The following is an 11,497-nucleotide window of genomic DNA, read 5'->3' as shown; positions in this document are numbered from 1 at the left end:
TTGTACCATGCCTCCAATTGAGACATTCTCCACCTCTACCTCTTCATCAGAGTCTTGCTCACCACAAAGGTATATGAAGGTGGCAACCCAAGAGAGGAAATCAAGGCCAATCTTCCCACTCTGAAGTGCAAGCATCTCCTCCTTGGTGATCTGCTTGTAGTGATCATCAAGGAGCACAATATCTTGGAATTTTTGCAACCTCTTGAGGATATTCGTATCATTCTTGTTGATATACCGTAGGAGATTGCATGGCACCCAATCACTTTCCTCCTATGGTAGCTTGACAGTCCAGGGTCTCATGTACTCCTCCACGTAGTGAAGAGTACCTCTGTAGTCCTCTTCTGCCAAGAGGATGGTCGTTCCAAAGTCAATCTCACGGGAGAAGATGAAGAAAAGTTCCTCTCTGTCAGGCCACTTGGTTCTCTTCAAAACTCGAGAAACCTCTCGTATGCCATGTTTGGGTCCATGCTGGAAGGGAGTGACAAATGCTAGAAATGCAGAGATGAGTGGTGAAAGAGAGAGGAACTTCAAAACAAAGTGTTAGAAAATGAGAGAGGTCCTAGACCTCAAAATTAAGCATTTGGCATTTCAGACTATAACATAAGTGACCAGTAAATAACCCCAAATTTATATAAAAATATAAATTAAATCAATAAGACATAACACAAGTGGTCATTCACAAGGAACCATCATTTTATAATATGTTTGATACAAAACCATCTTAATTTTTAAAAAAAGAAAGACAAATAGCCCCTCGCGCGGCGACGACTTGCGACACTAATTATGAAGTTGAAATTTGCATCCACCGTTACTCTAGTCTTTGCAAACCTTTACGCTCTTCTCCAAATGTCTCCCAATCTAAACAAGGAAATTCAAGTGTAATAAATAAAACAACATATTCAAAAAACACAAAGCAACGCAAATTTACAAATATCAAAGCTCACCTTTCGTCGGCCAATCTTGATGCTTGCTTCTTGGACATCTTGAAATCCCAGAATGAGCAAATGTTCCTGAACATCTCCTAAGCTCCATTCATTGCTTGCATTCACCACCTCAATTGAACCATCATCATGAAGAGGCACAGATAAATCTATGGGTGTATCCACCCTCACTTGATTGCAAGGGAACCCACTCCCCATTCTTCTTCATCCATCATTCATAGAAAAATCGAATGGATAAGCTCTAGCGAGTCTTCAAGTATCGAAAGGTCACACTTGAAGGCACCACTTTACACGAGTAGATGTCGCCTTTGTGAAACCCCTCCACAATATTCTATCCAATTTCCAAGACATTGTTAATTTGTTCAATTTGCAATTTCTTGTAAATGAACATTGTTGGGGTGGGTTGTGTGGTAAAGAATATAAATACAAATAGATGGATTGGGACAACCATCCAAGCCCCACAGACTTAGAGGCCTTAGAAAATTTTGAGGAGGAGTGTATGTTAGAATACATCTTGTTTTTAAAAGCATTAACACTCCACCTATCTGGACTTGCCACTCTACACTATGTAAAGAGTCCATAGGGATCTCCTCAAGGCTACCATATTAAGTAGGTTGAGAAGGGACTTTGTAAGAGTGTGTGGAAAAGAATATATTTTTGTTGAAGAGGGCTCTATGATTCTCACCTGGAAACATAAGCTCACATATTGTACTATGAAAAGTACTAAACACACCAGTGAGGCTTTTCAAAGGTTGTTCTTCAATATAGCTTGATGGGAAAGTGTCTACAACCCACATACCATAATTAGTAAAACAAAACAAGCCATTTCCAAAAAAAATTACAACTACATACTTACAGGAGCCTATTCCTCTCCATGGAAGGAGGAAGATACATGTCTATAGCCATGTAGACATGTTGTATTATTGCCTTGTTTTCTCCATTCTTATCCTTCTTGAAATGAAGAATCCTTCCCTTCCAATGGTGTTCCAAAACATCACGGTTAAGAACTCGATGTGGACCTGTGGCATTTGGTTGCATATAAACCCAATCTTTCACCCTAAATGGATGCCTGATCCACTCACCTTCATCATCTATAGTGTTGTAGAGAAGGTATTCAAAGATGGAATCACTTGGTCTCTTACTAGAGATAGGCATAATGAGATGTATGGGTGAAGAAGAGTGAGGAAAAGAGAGGGCACAATAGCTTTAGAAATTATTAAAGAAATAGAAGATTATGAAGAAATAGAAGATTAAAGTTTGGTATGGGTGAGCAAGAGAGAGCAAGATAAGATTAGGGAGAGTAAAGTAGCTTTAGAGATGATTATGCAATAAGAGAAGATTAAAGAAGCTTGTGGAAGAGGATTAGAGAGAGATCAAGAGCTTAGAGAGCTGAAATGAGCTTGAAAAATGGGTTTCCTACTATAGAATATGATTAGATAGCCTTTTTTGAGGTAAAAACACCTTTTGGGAGGAAAAACCAAAATTTCAAATTTTTAGGGTTTTTTTTTGGCCGAGCTGCACTTTTTTATTTAAAAATGTTGGCCCATATCATTTCAAAAAGGAGATTTGACCCTTGCCTTGAACTTTGGTGTGACCTCTAGAGAGAGGTGGAAGATAGGGGGACAAGGCTAAGAAATGTAATAACTACCCTATATTTTAAAGCTAGTGGATAGAATGTTCCCCCCCCCTTCCCATTGGTGGATACCTTGATTAGAATGTGCACTCCCCCCCCTTCCCATTGGTGGATATCTTGATTAGTACTAATTTTTTGATTAGTAAAGGACCCATTTTATAGTCCATTTTCTTCCTAATGTATGTTACATTCATTGATGATCACATAGAAAAATATAGGTTTACTTCATGAAGAGAGAAAAGTGAGGTGTTTACTCACTTTTAGAGATTAGCCTTGGTGGGTTGTTTCTCCAATTCAGTGCTTTTTTGAGAAAGCAAGGAATAAAGAGAAAATTCACATGCACGTACGCTCGATAATAGCATGGTATTGGAGAAAGGAAAAACATGCACATTGCAGAAGTTGCTCATGCCTTGATGTCTGAAAAGAATATGCTCAATTATTTTTGGGTTGAAGAAGCACAATAACTCATGTTTACATTATGAACGGACCCCCACTGCATCTGTTCATGGTATGACACCTAACCCTGAACAGAATCTAGATGTGTGCATGTTATGAGAGTTGTCATTGTCATTGTTCTACAAAAGGGTTGATCGTTTACATCAGATGGATGTAAAGAATGCATTCTTTACATCGTTTACATCAGATGGATGCAAAGAATGCATTCTTGCATGCGGGAGCTGAATTTCTCTCCTCTATTGCCATATATATATTTCAATATCCATGACATCAAAGAGGTAGACACCCTCTTACCTTCCACCACTAAATTTTAATGTCCCCATGAGAGTTCCACATCCTTCTTCTGAGTTTAAATTCTTTCTTCCCAAAGCCGTACTCTCACATGAAGAATCACCATGCGTTAAAAGCCTTGTCAACCTTAATGTTTTCACCAGTGTCGTCAAGTTCTTCAAAAGTCAACTTTACAAAATCCAAAAATATTCTAGAAGCTTACTTTTCTTTACCTTGTGTGTCTCTTCATAGAGTCATTGTTGATGATTGAGGTCAACCCACTTCTTCGTTGTCGCTAGCACTTCACATAAAAAATTTGATCACTGACCTTAAACTAAGGACATAGGTCCCGCACAAGGAACATATGTATACCATCAATTTTACAAGTTTTAGAATCAAACACATTTCAAATGCTCACTGTTCTCCTTGATCAAATAGCCAAAACGATGACACAAACTAAAGTCCATGGTCACTAGCTTGACCCCAAAGTACTATGAAGTGTGTGCACTGAGCATGTGGTTGTCTCCTTTGGCAAGGTTTGATGAAGATGCATAGGCTCCGGGGCATTTCCTTTGAGTTTCTTGTTAGAGATAGATGGTTGGGTTGTGGGAACTTCTTCAGGAATAGTTGTTGATTGCGAGGTTTTGGCATCGAACTTCGTAGGTGAGGATGGGGTTGAAGGAGTAGATGCTCTAATGGAGTCGGTTGTTGACGCAGATGGTAGGTGCTTGTGTAGAGGGGCTTTTGTGAAAGAGGCTTGTAACCTTTTGTGAAAGAGGCTTGTAACCTTTTGCGTGTTCAACATCATAGAAATCCATTAAAGTTGGATCGTCTTCCTTGCAGTATGGTATTGTCAACTTTTTATCATTGACCACCATGATGACTTTATTTCTAGTAAAGCACTGTGGTACTTGGGCAGCAATAGTCCATTTATGCCCCAAGATCAAATCTACTTCTTTCAATACATACTCAACCATAAAAAACTTGTATGTAAGGGGTTTAGTTTCAATATATATATTGTATGTTCAAAGTACCCCAAACATGGCATGTTTAAATCGTGTAAAGGATATTCTTTTCGGATGTGCCGTGTTGAGTATTGGTTGCCCTAACAAATCCCATAGCTCGAGGGTCATGAGATTATGTTCTTGTGTTGGATAAAGCTGTGCTTGAGCTGTGGTGATTTTATTTGAAATTTTCAATCTAACCAGAATCCTATGGATCTTTTCAGTAAGATACGTTGGAAATTCCAGCTCCTCCAAGGTCTCTTCCTCCCCGTAATAACAATTGTACATTGCTTGTATGAGTGTTTAAGAAGGTGACTGTGTGCATGGATTCATCTGTTGAATACAACGATTCACCTATCCACCAAGTTCCACCAAGGATGACATCATACTCAAGGGAATCTAGGATAACATGGAATGTAAATTCCATATCTCCATCGATAGTTTGAATAGTGTAGCTAAAGTAACCTGTAACTTCAATGTTTTGTCTATTGGCTCCTTTTGCAAGACTATTGCTTGTAGGGATGAGTTTAGGTTGTCCTATTGACACCTAAGTGTCTATTGTCATGATGTTATGACTAGATCGAGGGCTAATCAATGCGCGTTTGCGCTTAACATCATTGCATGTAGGGAAATCCAACCATACCATGATAGAATCTTCCAAAGGAACCATGGATGTTTTAGTTTTTGTTTCAACTTCAGATCTCGTTTCTGTTTCATATTCCCATTCACTTTCATCCTCATTTTGGCTCTCAGCATTTTCAAGAGTACCCAATGTGTACACTGGCAAACTTGGCCCTCTGACAACTCTTAATGAGGTATGTTTGGAAACTTGTGAATCCTCATAGTCCTGTTCTATGGAGTTCTTTATGTCTTGGTATAACTTAGGTTGAGTAAGGGCCTTAATGGTGCAAGTGCAGATGTTATGCTGGCTTCACCCCATAAGAGAAGAGCATTCCTCCAAATGAGGTTTTGAGAGACTGTTTTAATCTTGTAAGGGAATTATCAAATTCCTCACGTGCTTTTTCAAGCGTGTAGTTCGTACAATTTGTTTCAAATGACTCTTCTGAAGAGAGTATGTCTTCGTCTTGAAAGGGGAAGCAATACTCCTCTGGGATTTGTATTTTGGTTGCTTTTTTAGGATTGGCATTATGAGGCTCAATCACAATTAGTGACCCTGTAAGACATTCAACCAACTTAAGCATGCTCTCTTGAGCTTGCTTTTTGCATTCGCATATGTCGTGATCATTATTATCCATTTGGGGTGGTTGGGTGGGTTCTAGTTTCTTGATTGGTCTACGTGGTGAACTAAGTGAAGAGCAAGAACTTGTTTCATCCTCACTTAGTGACGTACTAGAACTTGTTTCATTTTTTGACTTTCTTTGGTTTTGTCAAATTTTCATTATGCTGACCCATGCGACAAGATCGAATTTTTCTTTTGGGCTTTTGTACCTGTGTCGCACATATCGATTTTGTGGTGGCCTTTAATGTGGATGCTTCTGCATCATGTGTAGCTTTTGGCTCTATTGGGTTTATATCCCTTTTTGGGTTTATGTCCTCCACAGGCTCCTTTTCCATGTCCTTTACCTCAACCTTGGTTTCAATAGTTTGTTGTCCCTTGTTTTTCTTGGATTTAGAAGGTTTTGCTTTTTCTTTTGGGTTCTTCTTTAAAGCATGTTCTTCTGTCCATGTTGAGGTATTATCTTTTGCATTCTTTTTTATTGTTCCTCGCGCCTTAGCTTGTAAATGTGTAAGCACATTCAAGGGTACCGATGACAATTGCCCGTTTTGTACACTTAAGATGTTAAGAGTTATATTTTGTGAGGCAAGTTACATTGAAGAAGCTCTTCTTGAGAAATCTTGGAACATGTAATCAATGCAACATCGTTCACACATGGGTCGCAAAGTGTCAGTGACTATGGGTATGGAAGTATTCCAAACTGTGCAGTTTGCCACCTTGTGAGGTCCACGATAAAAACACCGGAGTGTTCGATTAACTGCTTCTTCTTGAGCAGTTTCTACCCTTTGGACTATTTCTATTTGGTACACGCGGGAGATGGAGGTTTTGAGTCAATTGTGGACGAAGCGGGACAATTTTTAGTATCATTGTCAAAAGTTTTACAATGCCCACTCAATTTTAAATTCAATTTTGGTGAAAAACTTTGAAATTCAAACTTCTAGCCATTTGAAGAATAAGAAGGTATCTAAAGTCAAAGAAACTTAACATTTTAACAAAAAGTCATTAAAATCATAATAAGACAGCTTAAAGGGCCCCTATAAACCTCAACCTTCCCCTAATGTCTAGTTGTAACTTCTATGTGTTTGAAGCCCCAAGTTAAGAGTTGAAAGGAGATGAAGCTGTTATCATGTGTAGATATATTAAGTTTTGTATCCATATCCTATAAACAAACAACCTATCCTATTGAATGTCTTGACTACATAACCTAGAACCTAAGCTACAATAAATGTTCATACTTGACTACATAACCTAAAACCTAAGCTACAACAAATGTTCATACTTGACTACATAACCTAGAACCTAAGATATAACAAATGTTCATCCTTTCCTATGAGAAAAATGTGGTTTTGTGATATCCTAGTATATCCTGAAACATAAACTCTTTCTACCATGATCTCAATAAACTAGCTATAACTACCTTACAAAACTATATAACCTAAAGCCTACCCACTAGTGCTCTTCCTTTCCGTTAATTAAATCATGACGCCCACTTTTATGCTCTGGCCATTGTACCCACCCACAAATCTATATAGCTTAAAGCTACCTACTATTGCTCTTCTTTTTCCTTAATTAAATTCTTACCACCCGACACCCACATTTGTGCAACATATGTATAATTGAAATACAAGAGAGAGCATACACTACATTTGTGCAACTTATGTATAATTGGAATGCAAGAGAGACCATGCACCACACATGTGACTTTTCTTCATTTTCATAAGTATAGTAAATAATAATATTTATAGATAGATAAAATAAAGATGTAGACAAATATTGCATAGGATTTTAATCTAACTTTTGGTCACACAAAGATGTCACGTAGTCGCACAATTGCATACACACATACATATGTATGCACATATGCATACAAGTATAAACTTCATATGGCAACAACATGCAATTCACCTACTTGTACTTCATCCTCATCAATCTTCTTTCAGTATCGTGCTTGGAGTTCAAAGCTTTTCGTGAAGCTTTGGGCTTATTGCTATCTGGGGATCGATCATCCACATATCCCTATACATGTTCACATCATTATTACAAGGGAGATTTATAGCTATTTATATGGTAGTGATGTGTGGACGTAAGCTAATAATGGGACAGGGCACTTTTTTTCTGCTCAAGAGGTTTTCTCCCCAAGCTCGTGTAAGACAAACGAGATTTCACATGTAATTCTGTGTGAAAACTATCCAATAAACAAGAACTTGCACAGCTTACTCTTTAACCTCACTGGCTTTGCACCTTGGCAACTCATGACAGGCTCTTGTCCTCTATTGCTTCATACTTTTTCCACATCTTCATCCTTCCCAGCAACAATGTAAATGCTCGCTAGCATTGTGTATGCTGCAGTGTTGCTCGGATCAAGTTCAAAGATATGTTTGGCAATATGTTCTGCACGCTTCACATCGACTAGGTTCCTGCAAGCGCCTAGCAGTGTCATCCATGATATTGCAGAAGGCTCCAATGGCATCTTGTAGATAAGATCCTCTGCCTCATCTACTAGTCCTGCCCTCCCAAGAAGATCAATCATGCAGTGGTATTGTTCCACACTTAGTTTGAGGCCATGAATGTGCATGGAAAGCAAGTTGCAATACCCTTCAACCAGCATTCCTGTATGACTACATGCAGAAATTATAGAAATGAATGTTACATTGTTTGGGATGACCCATTCCTGCTGCATTTGGTGGACCAAATGAATGGCCTCCCTGGCATGACCATGCTGTGCATAAGTCGAGATCATCACATTCCACGACACTATATTTCGTTTAGACATTTTGTCAAATATCTTGCATGCATCTTGAAGGCTGCCACACTTGCCATACATGTTTAAGAGGGAAGTAGCCACATCATTATCTGGCTCGAATCCACTGTGCATGATACAAGAGTGTATATACTTGCCTAAAGTTAGTAAAGCCAGCTGATTTGCACATATAGACAGCAAACTCGTATAAGTGACGTGATCTGGGTTCACTCCTTCCCATCGCATTTGCTTATAAATATTGAAGGCCTGCATTCCGCATCCATGCTGACCACATGCTGAGACCATTGTATTCCAGGATATAACATTTTTTTCAGGCATCTCATAGAATAACCTCCATGCATCCGCAAGGCTGCCACACCTGCAATACATGCTCGCAAGGGCAGTTGCAACAACGGTATCAGTTTCAAAGCCACTATTTTCAATGCGACAATGCATCCTCTTTCCTGCAGGTAAAGCTTTGTGATTGACATAAGCCTCAAGAGCACCCACATAGGTGACCTTATTTGCAAACACTCCTTGATGCTGCATCTTATCCAGCAATTGCAGGACATCCTCGGTATGCCTGTGCTGAGCATATACTGCAATTATGGTATTCCACGCAACAACATTCTGATCTTTTATGTTGTCGAACAAACATGAGGCGTATTCAAGCCTTCCACTCTTGCCATACATGTTGATAAGAGCTGTTGCCACAACAACATTATCCTTCAGTCCACTACATATGATGTGGGTATGCATTCTCTTGCCATTGCATGAAGTCATACGGGCACATGCAGAGAGTATGGTGACATAGGTGACAAGATTTGGAAACACTCCTTCATGCTCCATAGCATCAAAATGATGAAGGGCATTATTGTCCTGCTTATGCCGGACAAACGCTGCGATTATAGCATTCCACAAGACCACATCTCGCTCAAATAACATGTTGAACACTTGTTGTGCATCTTCCAGACTGCCACACTTGCCATACATGTTCACAAAGGCAGTCATCAAATTTATATCTGACTCCAGGCCCCCATAAATAGTGCAGCTGTGCAACTGCCTGCCCTTGGCAAGCTCTTTCTCGCACGAACAAGCTTCAAGAAGACATAGAAAAGTGACTCTATTAGGCATCATGCCTTCTTGTTTCATTTGGTCAAAGAGACGGAAGGCTTCTGCAGCCTGTTCATGCCTTACATAAGCTCCAATCATGGCCGTCCATGAGACTACATTGCAGTTCTCAATACCTTCGAACATTTTCCACGCATCCTCAAGGCTGCCACACTTGCTATACATAGCAACAAGGGCTGTACGAACAACCACATCTATCTCACATCCAACGAAAATAATTAAATCATGCAAAGATTTCCCTCCGGTAAGGGCATCTGGTCTGTTACAGGCAGAAAAGGCATTGAGAAAAGTGACCTTGTCTGGAAACACTCCCTTTTCCTGCATCTTTTCAAGGACCTGAAGGGCTTCCTTGGTCTTCTCTTGCTGTGCATAGGCTCCGATCAAGCAATTCCACACCATAACACTCACATGCCCCAATTTGGTGGCTAAAATCTGAGCCTTCTTGAGAGCTTCATTGTCGATACACATTTGCACAAGAAGGCTGTCTAAACACTTGTCTAAGTCGCCTGCACTCTCAACAATGCGGCTATATATTTTCTTACCATAAGGGGGAGACTTGGACTTCTTATAAAGATACAAGACAGCACGGCAAGTGGTAGAACTAATACGAATTCCAAGTTTATCAAGTCTTTGCTGTAGCCCTATCCACTCCATACCAGCTTCTACAGTAGCCCCACATTTCCCTGATAAGTCCCCCTCCACTCTTGATATGCCAAAAGGAGCATCGCCCAACATTCCAAAAGGGATGTTGGCAACATGGTTTAGGTTTCCATTCCTCAACTTGCTTCCTTGCAGCATGTTGAACATCCATAGTGGATGCCAGGGCAGCTCTGCCACGAGAAAATGTTAAGGGATGGGAGGTTTCAGGATGTGCTGGTTTGCCGAGTAGAGTGGCCAATTTTAAAGTCAAGTTGGTCAGTTCTTGGACATGAAAATGGGCAGAGCCCAGCCCTAAAATTTAAAGCCTTGGGAGCCCTTCTGGAGGCATTTTATCCTTGACATAAGGGGATGACAAAAGCTACCCTAGATAAAAGCAAAGGCATGTGGTTAACATTGCACCCTTCAAATGAAAGAATGGGCTTCAAATTTGAGGCCTGGCATGGCGAAGTTTGAGACTTTTGCAGATGGTGTGGCGCTGATCAGTGCATTGAGTTAAGGCCAAGCTTACTTACAAGAACTCACCCATGCCGTACACACAGACTATCAGATGAAGAACCGAAGCGCTTACCTTGCAAACCGCTCCCGAGGTCCTAACATCGTGTGCACAACCTGTGTGCGGCGCTCACATCCTGGAGAAATGAACCTCAGTTCTACGACTAATGTACTAAACATGGCATCAAAACGTTTCTTTGAATTAATTAATTAGTTTGGGTGGAAATATTGTATGTTTTAACCACATTTTGGTAAATTTTCAAAGCTTTAAAAACGTATTTAATTTTAGGAAAAAGTCTTGTCAAATCTACTTAAAATAGTAAATGCATGCCCATTAGTTTGCATGATGGAACTCTTCTCTCTCTCTCTCTCTCTCTCTCTCTCTCTCTCTCTCTCTCTCTCGCCTGCATGGCACTTCTAGAGAAGGTTGATGCAGCCTGCTTGTGCAGGTTGCCGTCTCCAGAAAATCTACTCAAAACAATAGATGCATGCCTCCTTTGCATGATGGAACTCCTCTCTCTCTCTCTCTCTCTCTCTCTCTCTCTCTCTCGTGTGTGCATGGTGCTTATGGAGAAGGTGGACGTGGCCTGCTTGTGCAGATTGTCGTCTTTCTAGAGATGGCCTGGTTTTGGAGACGCCCTGGGTTCCGCTATGTTGTTGTTCTTTGTTTGGTTGTTCAAGATTGACAACACTCGTTTGGACGACAGGTTCTACATGAGTGTGCATGTCGTTGTTTCATTGGTTTCTCTTCCTGGTTGCCATATTGTGCTGTGTGATTCTTTTTTTGGGTTGTCTGTTGGTTATTTAAGGGGTGCTACTGTTGTTTTTGTGTATATCATGCCTCTTAGAAGGAAAGTGCTTCATGACATTACCAATGTCATGAAGGTTGATTGTCGTCCTTCTTCTTCCTCCTTGCTATGTCATGAGGGGGAA

The 11,497-nt window shown here is 40.1% G+C and overlaps 1 protein-coding gene across 1 annotated transcript; it reads right to left on the bottom strand.

Annotated features, from left to right (window-relative positions):
* Positions 1-7,321: 7,321 nt before the first annotated feature.
* On the bottom strand, positions 7,322-10,770 carry LOC147621841 (pentatricopeptide repeat-containing protein At3g53360, mitochondrial-like). The gene has a single exon (XM_086822862.1). It carries the CDS (start codon positions 10,217-10,219, stop codon positions 7,820-7,822), a length of 2,400 nt encoding a protein of 799 aa, XP_086678988.1. The 5' UTR covers positions 10,220-10,770; the 3' UTR covers positions 7,322-7,819.
* Positions 10,771-11,497: the final 727 nt, after the last annotated feature.

Source organism: Cibotium barometz, chromosome 29 (assembly GCF_041138505.1).
Source record: "Cibotium barometz isolate CiBa-2024 chromosome 29, ASM4113850v1, whole genome shotgun sequence".
Classification (NCBI taxonomy): Eukaryota; Viridiplantae; Streptophyta; class Polypodiopsida; order Cyatheales; family Cibotiaceae; genus Cibotium; species Cibotium barometz.
Note: the sequence above shows the minus strand (reverse complement) of the source record. Positions and strands in the feature narration are given on the sequence as shown.